The 15,164-nt window shown below is 42.3% G+C and overlaps 1 protein-coding gene across 4 annotated transcripts in view; it reads right to left on the bottom strand.

Annotated features, from left to right (window-relative positions):
- Positions 1–2,605: 2,605 nt before the first annotated feature.
- The window catches only part of celf3a (cugbp, Elav-like family member 3a), a 67,377-nt gene continuing 54,818 nt past the window's right edge, over positions 2,606–15,164 (bottom strand). The window contains exons 5-15 of one of the 4 annotated variants that reach the window (XM_024396170.2): positions 8,745–8,793; positions 7,921–8,049; positions 7,491–7,570; positions 7,176–7,319; positions 6,823–6,958; positions 6,476–6,616; positions 6,203–6,262; positions 5,987–6,091; positions 5,653–5,796; positions 5,287–5,435; positions 2,606–3,454 (exon numbers count right to left, since the gene is read on the bottom strand). In XM_024396170.2, the coding sequence (XP_024251938.1) occupies positions 5,308–5,435; positions 5,653–5,796; positions 5,987–6,091; positions 6,203–6,262; positions 6,476–6,616; positions 6,823–6,958; positions 7,176–7,319; positions 7,491–7,570; positions 7,921–8,049; positions 8,745–8,793 (1,116 nt within the window). In that variant the 3' untranslated portion in view covers positions 2,606–3,454; positions 5,287–5,307. Of the gene's footprint in view, positions 3,455–5,286; positions 5,436–5,652; positions 5,797–5,986; positions 6,263–6,475; positions 6,617–6,822; positions 6,959–7,175; positions 7,320–7,490; positions 7,571–7,920; positions 8,050–8,744; positions 8,794–15,164 lie in introns of all 4 variants that reach the window. The other 3 variants (XM_024396171.2, XM_024396168.2, XM_024396169.2) reach the window with 3 other exon arrangements.

Below are 15,164 nucleotides of genomic sequence, written 5' to 3'. Positions count from 1 at the left end.
ACTTAGTACTCAGGACAAAAAGTTAATTTCTTTGCCACATTTTTTGCAGTATTACTTTTAGTACCTTGTTGTAAACAGGATGCATGTTTTGGAATATTTTTTATTCTGTACAGGCTTCCTTTTCACTCTGTCAATTAGGTTAGTACTGTGGAGTAACTACAATGTTGTTGATCCATCCCCAGTTTTCTCCTATTACAGCCATTAAAAACTCTGTTTCAAAGTCACCATTGGCCTCGTGGTGAAATTCCTGAGCGATTTCCTTCCTCTCCGGCAACGAAGTTAGGAAGGACGCCTGTATCTTTGTAGTGACTGGGTGTGTTGATACACTATCCAAAGTAGAATTAATATCTTCACCATTCTCAAAGGGATTTTCAATGCTGTTTTTTTTTAACCATCTACCAATACAGTGGGTACCCTTCTTTGTGAGGCATAGGAAAATCTCCTTGGTTTTTGAGGTTGAATCTGCACTTGAAATTGACTGTTCAATGGAGGGCCCTTACAGTTAATTGTATGTGTGGGATACAGAGATGAGGTAGTAATTTAAAAAATCATGTTAAACCCTATTATTACACAGAGTGAGTCCATGCAGCTTATTATGTGACTTGTTAAGCACATTTTTACTCCTGAACGTATTTAGGCTTGCCATAATAAAGGGCTTAAATACTTATTGACTCAAAACATTTCAGCTTAATTTTTAAACATTTCTAAAAACATCATTCCACTTTGACATTATGGGGGTACTATGTGTAGGCCAGTGAACAAAACAATAATAAATAATAATTTGCACTTTAATTAATTTTTAAATTCAGGCTGAAACTAAATGTGGAAAAGTCCAGGAGGTGTGAATTTCTGAAGGCACTGTATATTAGCTCTTTCACGCTCCATGTTCAAAACATCCTAAAAGTATCTAGAGTGCCTTCAGAAACTATTCAGACCCCTTGACTTGTTCCACATTTTGTTATGATACAGCCTTATTCTAAAATGTATTACTTAAAAAAAAACCTCAGCAATATACACACAATACCCCATCATGACAAAGCAACAAAAATGAAAATTTTGCACATTTATTAAAAAAATTCAACAGAAATACCCTATATTTACGTAAGTATTCAGACCCTTTGCTATGAGACTCGAAATTGAGCTTAGGTGCATCTTGTTTGCAATGATCATCCTTGATGTTTCTTCAACTTGGAGTCCACCTGTGGTAAATTATATTGATTGGAAAGGCACACACCCCTGTCTTTTGGTCCCACAGTTGACAGTGCATGTCAGAGCAAAAACCAAGCCATGAGGTCAAAGAAATTGTCCTTAGAGCACCGAGACAGGATTGTGTTGAGGCACAGATCTGGGGAAGGCTACCAAAACATTTCTGCAGCATTGAAGGTCCCCAAGAACAGTGGCCTCCATCATTCGGAGGTTGGCTGCCCAGCCAAACTGAGCAATCGGGGGAGAAGGGCCTTGGTCAGGGAGGTGACCAAGAACCCGATGGTCACTCTTGACAGAGCTCCAGAGTTCCTCTGTGGAAATGAGAGGACCTTCCAGAAGGACAACCATCTTTGTAACAGTCTACCAATCAGGCCTTTATGGTAGAGAGGCCAGACAGAAGCCACTCCTCAGTAAAAAGGCACATGACAGCCCGCTTGGAGTTTGCCAAAAGGCACCTAAAGACTCTCAGACCATGAGAAACAAGATTTTTTGGTTTGATGAAATCAAAATTGAACTCTTTGGCCTGAATGCCAAGAGTCGCATATGGAAGAAACCTGGCACCATCCCTATGGTAAAGCATGGTGGTGGCAGCATCATGCTGTGGGGATGTTTTTCAGTGGCAGGGACTGGGAGACAAATCAGGATTGAGGCAAAGATGAAGAGAGCAAAGTACAAAGAGAGATCCTTGATGAAAGCCTGCTCCAGATTGCTCAGGACCTCGGACTAGGATGAAGGTTCACTTTCCAACAGGACAACGACCCTAAGCCCACAGCCAAGAAAACGCAGGAGTGGCTTCGGGAACATGTCTCTGAATGCCCTTGAGTGGCTCAGTCAGAGCCCGGACTTGAACCCGATCGAACATCTCTGGAGATACCTGAAAATAGCTGGGTGAGTTGCTGCACCATCCAACCTGGCAGAGTGCGAGAGGATCTGCAGAGAAGAATGTGAGAAACTCCCCAAATACAGATGTGCCAAGCTTGTAGCGTCATACCCAAGAAGACTTGATGCTGTAATCGCTGCCAAAGGTGCTTCAACAAAGTACTGAGTAAAGGGTCCGAATACTTATGTAAATGGAATATCTTTAAAAAAATAAAAAAAAATTTGCAAACATTTCTAAAAATCTGTTTTTGCTTTGTCATTGTGATATCGTGTGTAGGTTGCCCTCCCCCCCCAAACTTTAATGACTTTCTCTGACCAGGTAAAAAAAAAAAAGAAAAAAAAAAAGAAGAAATGTGGGGTTGATTGGTTATGCTTTCATATGACAAGCAGGCTTCAGATATTTACTAACAGTGTAGTTTCCTACAGTAGAGTGAAAGCCAGGAAAAAAATATTTTGGGGTATGTATTTAAAAACCCACTGCTCTCTGTTGCACATCAATGCATATCCACATACGGACACATCCTTTTCTAAATTTTACTTTATTTTTTCTTAAAGACATGTTTTAAAACAGCAATTGTAGGGAATAAATAATTAAACAATGATTTTTTGATAATTACATTTATGTAATTAAACATTCTACAATAAGTTTATCTATAGTCTTGTAGACTACAGGAATCTATTTTCTAAAAGAAAAAGAAAAGAAAAAAAGAAAAAAAAAAACTCCATTAACAAATAAATTAAATGTAAAAAATGTAGATACAAAAATTCCACCCAATTACCCTCCCTCCCACCATTATGCCAATACCAGTAGTAGTGGTTATAATAACACATTTTCATTATTTGACTCCATTTAAAACAAAGATATGTACAGTGAGAAGAAGTTGATTTTCTTCCTGTTTAATTACCCCTTCTATCATTTACTTTTAAATAATAAACTAAATCTACATACCAAATCGACCAATGGTAATCATACAGAATATTCTTTTTTTCCCCCGATAAAGGTTACCATCCCACTTCTTCAACCCCAGACATTGCCCTTCCCCCTTACGTTATGGACCACAAACCACACTATACAGTAAAACCCTGTTCAGTAGAATAAGTGATATGCTTTTTCATGTAGACCTTGTAGCTGACAATACAGTTTGTACATAATATGACTGAATCCAGCTGTGGAATGGTATGTGTACTCAACCACCCACCACACATTTGTTATTTTGTTGTTACAGATTTTTTTGTTATTGTTGCAGATACATATATTTATCATATTTTTCTGAGAAGTGTTGTTGCTCCCTGTGCTATACGGTTGGCGAAACAACCAAAAAGGCTGGAACGTCCCAAGCAGTTTCTTGATAGAACTCTTATATCTTCCCTGGGGAAGAGAGAGACAGAAAGAGAGGATGAATACAAAGAAACACAAATATTAAAATCGTTTAGATGAGCATATATATGGAGTATGTTGACACTCTTTGGAAGTATGGGAAAAACATCTGCAAACACGTTGGTTACACATATCACATGGATGTCCTCATTGATAACTACACAAGCACGCCTAGTGTCCATGCAACTCATACAGTGACAACCATACTGCTGCATTGGTGTGCATTTCTTAAATATTTTGTTGTATTGTTTTGGCAGGCAAATAAATGTCAAAACATGCACAAGAGGAATTCTGGGCGGTGTGGTTTTTGTATCTCTTCGTAATACTCTAGTCTAATGTTACATCGCATTGACCAAACAATTGAGTCAAAGGAGATTCACAATTCTTCTGAAATCATTTTCAGAGATAAGAGAACGTTTTTTTTTTTTAAAGCTGTTATGTCAAAGGTTCCACATGAGACCGTAGCCTATGGCTTTACGTTTGATTGGGAAATCGAAGTAACCCAGAATTCCTACAGATTAATGCTGTTCCTCAGTCAGCAGCACATGTGACATGTCACAACGACAACCATACAGTTTTACCCAAAACCCTCACATGAACGGTATCTCACGTGGTACACACACAACTACACACACACACTATTTTATTTATGAATTAATACACACAAGTACTTCGTGTGGATCCGCACACGCACATAGCATCATTATGTCACTAACTTGCACTGTAGGTCACAATCAGTCATACCAAAAACAAACAAAGTTCAGGCACTAAGTCACTTGGATTCAATTACGACTGCACAAAAACCCTGCACTCACCAAAACTAAAACAGCGACCAACTAAACATGGGGGATATGTAAGAATGATAATCATGACAAACAACAAAAGGAAACGAATCAAAAAACAAAATCCAAAGAAAATATTTAGATACATGTTTGATTTACGGTTAATGCTTAATATTGCTCTGTGCAATGAAATAGATATATTGCAAAAAATATATAATAGCCTGTCATGATAATCAATTGCTTACAAAATCTGAGGTACAGTGACAGTAATTTATCAGTGTTTGTAAGGATAAAAACAGGACAAAATAATAGAGGAAACTCACAACGCACCAAACACAATTCATGGTCGCCACAGCAACTCGCCATGCAGTTGAGCATGGTGAATAAAGGCAACGGCCAAAAATAAAATAGCTAAATGGCAACCATCACAGGCAATATCGCCACAGCAACCAACACAGGCCAATTAACTTACAACGCTGTGAGAGGAAGGTTTTTTTTAGCGGTTGCTAGGCAACCATAGCGACGTAGTCTCCACGATATATGTATGGACAGGAGAGTCTTGAGTGTGGTATGATGTTTTTTTTCTCAGGAAAATGACATGACACAGCACAAAAACAATAAATAAAAAGTAAAAAAATAAATTAATGACGTATAATAGTTATTGTCTTCAACCTAATCATACAACACTTGTTAATGAAACATTTGTCTGGACAATATTAAATCTGCTTTTGAATAATGAAACATGTTGTCAATCCTTTTGTCACGGCATTGGTATGGCCTTATCTCAACAAACCAAGTAGTTTTATGATTGTGTCTAAATGTAATGTTTTAAACAATTACTGCTTTTAGTAGAATGTCACCTTACTCATGTGTGGATCTGGTTCACTTATTTTATCCCAGTTGATAAGTCATTATTTTAATACTGAGCTTCCACAAAATTTTAACAAATTATCCCATAACCTACCTTTCACAGTTTCTCACTGCCTGTCAGTCCCCCTGACCCTCAATCTCACGCCTCATTCTCATCCCCCCCCTGCTCACCTTCTCATCTCCCTTGCTCATTTAGTAGGGTCGGTTGGCATCCTTGGGCCTCTTGAGCTGCACCTTGAGCCTCTTCATGCCAATCTGGAAACCATTCATGGCCTGAATTGCCGTCTGAGCACTGGACGGGTTGTCAAAACTCACAAAACCTGAAGAGAAGCAAACAGAAGCAAAACCTTATGGCCAATTCTGTGAAAGTATTAAACTACGAGAAGGGAGTATAATCCTTCCCAGCACTGCCTCCTCCTCATAATTTACTATGTTCTCAATGTGGCACACTATTCCCTATGGGCCCCGGTCAAAAGTAGTGCACCGCCTACGGTATGGGGTGCCATTTGGGACACATCCGTTGTCGTCGTCACTCACCAAAGCACTTGCTCTGATTGGTGGCACGGTCAACAAAGACCTTTGCTGAGATGACGTTGCCGAAGGGGATGAACATTTGCAGCATCTCAGAGTCAGTGAACTCCTGAGGCAGGTGATAGATAAAGATGTTACACCCCTCAGGCCCTGAGAAGAAGAAGAAGAAGAAGACAGTGGAAGGTTAGACCATCAAGGCTCCCTGAGGGGTTCTAACCTGACTTGAGATGATCAGGATGAGGTAGTGATTTTAGACTGTCTCACTCTGTGGGGGAACCAACATTGAACATAGTCAAAACGAGAGAATGCATAGAAGGGAGGACAAGTAGGTAGAAATCACCTTCTCGTTGCTGCAGTTGCTGAGGCTGCTGATGTTGCTGTGCAACCATTGTGTGTTGGTGTGGGAATGGCTGCCCCACCATTCCATAGGCAGAAGGGTAGGTTGCTGTGGGTGTGTTTGCATAAGTAAACATTAAGGACTGTTGAGAGGGCATTTCAAACCTAAAATTCCCTCCAGGAAATTTTAAGGACTCAAATGGACTCACTACTGTCCCACCTGTGTAGTGCTGCATCCCAGCGTACGCTTGCTGAAGAGGATCCAAAACTGGAGTTTGAGCTGAGAGAGAGAAAATCAAAGAAAAACAGCCCGATTTATCAACTCCTATACAAACATGCTTTTTTGGCAGGTGCTTACATGCTCTAAATGGCATTTGGTGCCGTGCAACAGCGTACACCCTTAGTAAACAAACAAACATGCTAGATAAGGTTCATTTGCTTACATTTTCATAATGATACTCAGATGGAAGCAAAGTCAGAGTAAGTGAGATACCTTGGTAAGAATGAACTCCATTGGTGTACAGGGTTTCAGACACTGACTGTCCATTGGGTGGAGCTGGGACTGGAGGGTAGCTGAGTGGTGGAGGCAGAGCAGGCACCGGTGTGGCTGCCATGGTGGGCGGAGTGCTGGTACCTGCACAGGACGACCGTTCAGGGGACAGGCAGACACGGTTAAACAAAACGCAGGAACAAATGCAATAAAATGGAACCAAAAGCAGACAAAATGGGGCCAAGACTTTATAGAAACGAAACGTATATAAAGAGAGAAACTGAGCCAAGCAGAGAATCCCGTGGGAGGGGATGAAAAGTGGCAGAGGACGGCAGCTTGTTATTAAGTACCTGAGGAGGTAGTGAGTGATGCGATGGGCGTGGCAATGAGGCTGCTCGGGTTGAGGGCAGCCAACTGCTGCATGGTGATGGTGGACACAGGAGACAAGTACGCTGACTGGGCCACCAGAGCCTGCTGCTGCACCAGCTACAAAGAAGAAAAAAAACGAAGGCGTCTCATTCACCGTCAGGATCACATCCCAAATGGCACCCTATCCCCTATAGTAGTGCACTACTTATGACCCATATAAGAAATATCGGGTGCCATTTTGGGGTGTAGCCATTCACCACCAGTGTGTTGGCTTGAGTATTATGCTTGGGGTTCAGTACTATAATGCTTGGGGTTCAGTACTACTAGTACTCACTGCCTGTGTGTAGGCATTGTAAGCCCCGAGGTGTAAGGTCATGGGACTGATGACCCCCAGCTGGGACGCCACCTGCTGCATGCGCCTTATCCCTCGCTCCTTCTCAGAGTCGGCGAACTTCACCACCAGGCTGGAAGAGGCTCCCTGCGGGGAGAAAGGGGGACATGAAAATTACACACGTCACTGTACCAAATTACCTAAATCACTGTTAACGCAAGGACTGAGGAGCATACATTGTCTCCACTCCTATAAACTATAGTCTCTATGTCTAAATGACTGCTTTGGAGAGTGTGTGTGTGAGAGGGACTGACTGACCGGTAGAGTGCGGCTCCCATGCAGAGTGCTGATGGCTGCCGCAGCCTCTGCATTGTTCTGGTACTTCACAAAGGCACAGCCTACAAAACATGACACATCGTCAAACCCTGGCCTCCCCTCGCGTGACACTGTTACGGCCTACAAAGTGCATCTCACCATCAGTTATAACCACGTCATGAACCGTGGTCCACAAAACATTCACTACGTCATCAATCACAACCCATAAACTGCGTTTCCGCATCATTACCTATGATCTATAAAACATATTGCATCATCAGTCATGTCTCATACAACACAGAAAATCAAGCATCTATGCAGTGCCACGAGTTTAGATGTGACCGATTCCTGACCTTAATGGTCATATTAGTGCTGTTGATGCGGTGTCGATGTAAGGCTAAATGCTGCAGCGGTCAGTAATGGTGTGAGCTACCTTTGCTAGTGCCGTCAGGGCCGCGGAGCACGGTGCACTCTTCAATGTTCCCAAACTCCTCAAACATCTTCCTCACGTCCGCGTCAGACTGCTGCTTCCCCAGCATGCCCACAAACAGCTTCCTGTCTTCTAAGGGGAAGATGAGGTGAGGGGCCAAGATAGAAACACAGAGAAAGGTATTTGGACATAGAGTGATGGGGGGGGGGGCAGAGAGAGTGGTTGGTTTGAGGGCAAGAATAGGCAGAGGCAAAATTGAATGATTATAATTGAATGATTTAATTGTTTACATTGCTTCATAAGCCCAATGTGTGTTAATCGATCAGCTAAATTGTTAGGCATTCATGTAGGGTGTTACAACATACAGTATGTTGATGCCTGTGACTATTGTGCTATAACCCTGCTATATACAGAAAAGGCCACCAGAGTGCAGTATCAAGGAAACGTGCTGCATAAAAGAGCACGATCTGGCTGTGACTGGAATGCTTCTTCGTCATCCACTGTTCTGTATGCTCGGTGACATAATGAAATACGCAGTTGGTTGAAATCCTTATAATTACTTTCTCTAGTCAGGCACTCAAATATTAAAGTAGTAGCATTCTTGAGTTACTAATTTTTCTAGAGGTATGGTTTAGAAGCAGGAGTTGCTCAGAAGCAGTGACGAGTGGCTATTTTTGTTGAAGCTGGGGGGAAGCTGTTTCAGGCTTTTGTCTTCAGACATTGCAGTTTGTTTGAGACAGAGTGTTGTTTCAAAAAGGGTAATATGTTAGACAGGTGTTTGAGAGGTGTTGTTTGAACAGGTGTTGCTATGGACGGATGTCTCTTACCCCCTCTGCCCTCGCTGTCTGCTGGCTTCACTTGAATGGGCCGGTTCATCTGAAATAGAAGGCCCACATTACATGGTCAGTAAGTAAGTTGCTCTTATCCCAAGGCACATCCATAATTAAGCAGATGCTTGTTTAGTTGCATATGTACTGTACATACATGCATATTGTGCATATGTAAGTAGAACACAAGAAAAAGAGCTGGAATGTGAGCTGGCCACTCCCTGGGCTTCTGATGAAGCCCTGCCTCGACCCATCACCCTCCTGGTTACTGCTCTCCTTCTCCTCTCCTCTCATTCCCTATCAATTATATTCCCTCCCAGAGTCTGTCAGTGATACTGTTCAAGATCTCATTCACTTTTCTTGTCCCCCTCCCTCTCGTCTCTCAAACACCCTTATCTAATCCTGTCCTCTATCGTTTCTTCTCTCCCTATCAGGCATTTTTTTTTTAAACAGGAAAAGCACACACCCACGTGGGATTGGGCAAGTGATAAGATTAAGAATGCTCGCCGGCTAATCTGGATTACCAAAGCATGCTGGATTAGAATGGTGAAAGATTCTGAGCAGAGCGAGAGGGGGAAGGAGCTGTAGAGGAATGGATAGAATCAGAATCAGACCAGAATGAGGAGAGCGCAACCAAAACAAAGTAAGAAACAGACCAGAATGAGGAGAGCGCAACCAAAACAAAGTAAGAAACAGACCACCTTTCACACATCATCAAAACCCAGTCCGCAAAAATGACTTCACAACAGTTGTAGACCACAAACACAATCCTTGTAATGATGTAGGCGTAGCTAGGCACTTCAATGCTCTCTCTCAAATGTTTTGTGATGCAGTGAGAAGGAGAGCGGGTGGAGGGTGCAGAGAGGAAAGGGATTGGCGAGCAGAAAGGAGCAGGGCAGAGTGACAGTGTGTTACCGCTGGCTTAATGAAGGTCTTAATTATGGAGCTGGTGACATTTGAGCTAGTCACTGATCCCAGTCTCTGATTGATCAGTTGTGATCAGTCACTGGGAGACAGTATTGATCAGTGCTGGCCGGGCCCTTGCCACCTGCATGCACAAACACCATCACCAGCAGGCCTGGTGTTTTCTGATGGAGAATGAGCCATTGATTACGACAATGAATTCGATGACCGTGTGGATTGAGAAGCATCTGTTTACCGGGAAGGAATGAAAGCAGTAATTCAAACGCATGTGAACGTGGTGAATGTTTCCGGAAGTCAGTAAATAGAATAGAATTTTCTTCTCAGAGGTGATGTTTTTCTACACGCCTCAAAATGTTCGATAAAGTCACCTACTAAATGAGTTAATTTAATTTGCATCGGGTTAAAGATTACTGTATTAAAACACACAAAACCAAAATATCATGTCTTAGCCAACACTTGGACTTCAATGACAACCTCATGACGCAACAATTGTTTGATAGATTGTTCGTATAAACCTGTCTCAAAACCCGTCTCAAATCGAATTTCAGGATATTATAACAGCCGGAATAAAACAGAGTATACTTCATATAAACGCTAGGTTAGTCTATCTATGACTTGAGTGCTACCATGGTTACGATAAGGAGAGTAGAAACAGAGCAGATGGCACAAGAGACAGGAATTAAAGAGTATACAAGAGCAAGGCTTGGATCAGGGGGGAGGCCATCGAGGCAGTGGCACTCGACATCGGCACGGCAACCAGCCCTGCTCCTCTGACAAAGTCTCCACCTCGCATTGCGGTCACCATGACACCCTTGTGATGAGATCCACAGCAGGTAAACAAGGTTGCCCCGAACAACGCGCGTAGGAGAGGGGGGACGAATGACTAAAGGGTGGTACTAGGTTGAGAGACATTGGGATTATTAGGATGTGTATGTCGCGGGGGAGAAAGGATGCTTGGGGGAGAACTGGAATTTTAGGGACAAGGGGACATGGGATGGTGCCTGTTGCATTTAACTGCTGCCACAAGGGCAGATACTGTGGGGACCAAGAAAATGTCTCCACCTATTCCACTGTGCGAGCCGAGCCACTTCATACTTTTCCTCTTCTATATTTTCTCTGCAAATCAACAGGCTCATTTAAAAACAAAAAAAACAGCACAGATAAAATACAGCCAAAAGGCCAAACCAGCCGTATCTGTGACCCATTTTATCTCAATGTTCATGTTGCCGTTTTTTTTTAAATCGAAAGCTACAGTGACCTTATTGATTATTTCTCAAACTCTACAAACACAGTGGCACAAACACAAATGTCCACACAGGCAGTCTGTAGACACATGCACCGTCTGTTCATGACAGCCTCATATGTATAAACACTCTTGCCTACATTGATGTGAGCACACACACAGTTAATTTTTCCCCCTGTGGTGCCAAAAGGGATTTCGCTAGGATTACAGTATGAGATATTAAATCCATAGATCATCCAACCAAATCACAGCAAGACCCCTCCCCCACACCTGACCACATCCCCTCAATGGGCACACACACACACACGCTCATATTTATAGAGGAGCGTGAATGTGGGATGGGAGATGATAGCAGAGACAGGGTGTGTATATCCCTGTTAATCACATTCTTCATCACATTTCTCTCCTCTCTTGCCCTCTTCCAAACCAGAGGACAGCTCATAATCTCTGTCCCCTCCACTCACTCACTGTATCAATAAGCCCCAAACAGGCTGCAGTGAAGAGGGTGACACATTTCTCTCTAATTCAAGTCCATTCTGCCCGTCTGCCCGAAAAGCAGTGACTGAAAGGTAAATATATCAGCGGAGACCATCTCTGTCTCTCTCAAGAGTGTATACAGGGAGGGTGGGAGTGAGGGAAGGGGGGAGGCACAAAGACAATTTTCCCTTTCGCCTCCCTCCGCTCCATCACACAGCGCTGGTCATTGCATCGCGCCGGTTACCTAGCAACCTGGCATCCCTCGTCCCCACCGTCTCCTGGCAACGAGACCTGCGACTATAATCAACCCCCCCCATCACACACATACACCAGAACACACATCTGAACATGTACAGAGATAATTACAGAGCACAGAAAACACACAGGTGGAGACATAGGCTATATCTCTATTCGCAGATGCAAACAAAGAGAAAGAAATCTGACATAGAAAAACACTCAGGCACACAAAGAGATAAACAAAGCAACAAAGGCAGGCACAGAAAAAAAGGTACAATCGCAAACACAGATGGGAAATCTCCCTACGCGCACACACACACGTCAACAATCTGTAATCAATGAGCAAGCCTGTCTTCAGTATGTCACTGCTGGTCATGCTCGGCCTGTTTACACATTCAGCACTCTCTAGGGTGGGGTCATACATTGAAATACAACCTCGCTGCTTTTCTTCGTCCGAAGATGCAGAGTATATGTCTAAAAGTAGAGATATATACGGAAGTAGGTACTGTACAGTCAGGCGAGTTGATTCTGAATCGTCAACCATTTTCTCTGTGCATAATGTTGGAAGTATGTGTTAACCATATGTTATGTTTGTCCATATTGCACAGGGGTAAAAAACTACAATTGTGGGAGCTGGACTTGTTTTCATAGAGCTGCGTCCTAGTTTTTTTATTTTTAGGTTTAGTCAGTTTAATTCCACCTAAGTGCGATATATATATAGATGCATGTCCATCAGATTAAACGCTGGCCCTGCTCTGTGCGCCTGAGTTCACAGAGCCTGAGGAGTTTTGTCATAAGAGCCCCTTTCCACTCCACATACACGCACACACACTCGTACCCCCCACCCCCCGACAAAACACCATCGTTCTCTGTAACAGATGTCTGTATTTAAGCTGATAAACGTACTGCCTCAATGCACCCTCGTCCCACAACCCCCACTGACCCACCCCCCACCCGCTGCTCATGTCAAACTTTCATTAATTTCTTACCCCATCCCCCACCCTCCTCCCCACCATTCATCCAATTTCTCTTCAATTCACACCCATTTACCCTCCTCGCAAATTGAATCTATTCTACATTCATCCCTACAGTCTCCCCAAGTGACAGCTGTTGAGTCTTTCTACAGTGTGCATGACATCTGTACTATCCCTTGGCTTGCACACATTGTTATCAGCCCGTAATTATATGCATACATATGCAAATGTACACACACACACACACTTTAATAGATCAATCAGATAAGTGTGCTCAGATATGCACTCGTTATAATAATCATCCCTGGTCAGACTACTCACTGCTTTTAATGCTTACACACAGCACATAGAACAAATAGGCGACCCCACAGGCATACTGTGTATACACACACACACGTTGAAGTCAGAAGTTTACATACACTTTGGTTGGAGTCATTAAAACTAGTTTTTCCAACCACTCCACAAATTTCTTGTTAAACTATAGTTTGGCGAGTCGGGTTTAGGATATCTACTTTGTGCATGACAAGTAATTTTTCCAACAATTGTTTACAAACAGATTATTTCACCGTATCACAATTCCAGTGGGTCAGAAGTTCACATCCAATAAGTTGACTGTGCCTTTAAGCAGCTTGGAAAATTCCAGAAAATGATGGCATGGCTTTAGAAGCTTCTGATAGGCTAATTGACATCATTTGAGTCAATTGGCGGTGTAACTGTGGATGTATTTCAAGGCCTACCTTCAAGCTCAGTGCCTCTTTGCTTGACATCATGGGAAAATCAAAAGAAATCAGCCAAGACCTCAGAAAAAAAACTTGTAGACCTCCAAGGTTCATCCTTGGGAGCAATTTCCAAACGCCTGAAGGTACCACGTTCATCTGTACAAACAATAATACGCAAGTATAAACACCATGGGACCACGCAGCCATCATACCGCTCAGGAAGGAGACGCATTCTGTCTCCTAGAGATGAACGTACTTTGGTGTGAAAAGTGCAAATCAATCCCAGAACAATGACTTAAGGACAACAAAGTCACAGTATTTGTTGTGGCCATCACAAAGCCCTGACCTCAATCCTATAGAACATTTGTGGGCAGAACTGAAAAAGAGTGTGCGAGCAAGGAGGCCTACAAACCTGACTCAGTTACAGCAGCTCTGTCAGGAAGAATGGGCCAAAATTCACCCAACTTATTGTGGGAAGCTTGTGGAAGGCTACCCGAAACATTTGACCCAAGTTAAACAATTTAAAGGCAATGCTACCAAATACTAATTGAGTATATGTAAACTTCTGACCCACTGGGAAAGTGATGAAATAAATAAATCATTCTCTCTACCATTATTCTGACATTTCACATTTTTTAAATAATGTTGTGATCCTAACTGATGGGGATTTTTTACAAGGATTAAATGTCAGCAATTGTGAAAAATTGAGTTTAAATGTATTTGGCTAAGCTGTATGTAAACTTTCGACTTCAACTGTATGTATGTATGTATGTATGTATGTATGTATGTATGTATGTATGTATGTATGTATGTATGTACACTGCTCAAAAAAATAAAGGGAACACTAAAATAACACATCCTAGATCTGAATGAATGAAATATTCTTGAAATATCCTCTTGGCTGCATCTCTGATCAGTCTTCTCCTTGTATGAGCTGAAAGTTTAGAGGGACGGCCAGGTCTTGGTAGATTTGTAGTGGTCTGATATTCCTTCCATTTCAATATTATCGCTTGCACAGTGCTCTTTGGGATGTTTAAAGCTTGGGAAATCTTTTTGTATCCAAATCCGGCTTTAAACTTCTTCACAACAGTATCTCGGACCTGCCTGGTGTGTTCCTTGTTCTTCATGATGCTCTCTGCACTTTTAACGGACCTCTGAGACTATCACAGTGCAGGTGCGTTTATACAGAGACTTGATTACACACAGGTGGATTGTATTTATCATCATTAGTCATTTAGGTCAACATTGGATCATTCAGAGATCCTCACTGAACTTCTGGAGAGAGTTTGCTGCACTGAAAGTAAAGGGGCTGAATTGCACGCCCAATTTTTCAGTTTTTGATTTGTTAAAAAAGTTTGAAATATCCAATAAATGTCGTTCCACTTCATGATTGTGTCCCACTTGTTGTTGATTCTTCACAAAAAAATACAGTTTTATATCTTTATGTTTGAAGCCTGAAATGTGGCAAAAGGTCGCAAAGTTCAAGGGGGCCGAATACTTTCGCAAGGCACTGTATGTCACCTACAAACAAGCAAGATTTCTGGCTCTCACAGACCTGTAACTTCTTCTTTAAGAGGCTTCTCTGTCCTCCACTCGTTACATGCATTTATGGCACCTGTTTGAACTTGTTATCAGTATAAAAGACACCTGTCCACAACCTCAAACCGTCACACTCCAAACTCCACTATGGCCAAGACCAAAGAGCTGTCAAAGGACACCAGAAACAAAATTGTAGACCTGCACAAGGCTGGGAAGACTGAATCTGCAATAGGTAAGCAGCTTGGTTTGAAGAAGTCAACTGTGGGAGCAATTATTAGGAAATGGAAGACATACAAGACCACTGATA

Source organism: Oncorhynchus tshawytscha, linkage group LG31 (assembly GCF_018296145.1).
Source record: "Oncorhynchus tshawytscha isolate Ot180627B linkage group LG31, Otsh_v2.0, whole genome shotgun sequence".
Taxonomy (NCBI): Eukaryota; Metazoa; Chordata; class Actinopteri; order Salmoniformes; family Salmonidae; genus Oncorhynchus; species Oncorhynchus tshawytscha.
This window is presented reverse-complemented; position numbering and strand designations above follow the sequence as displayed.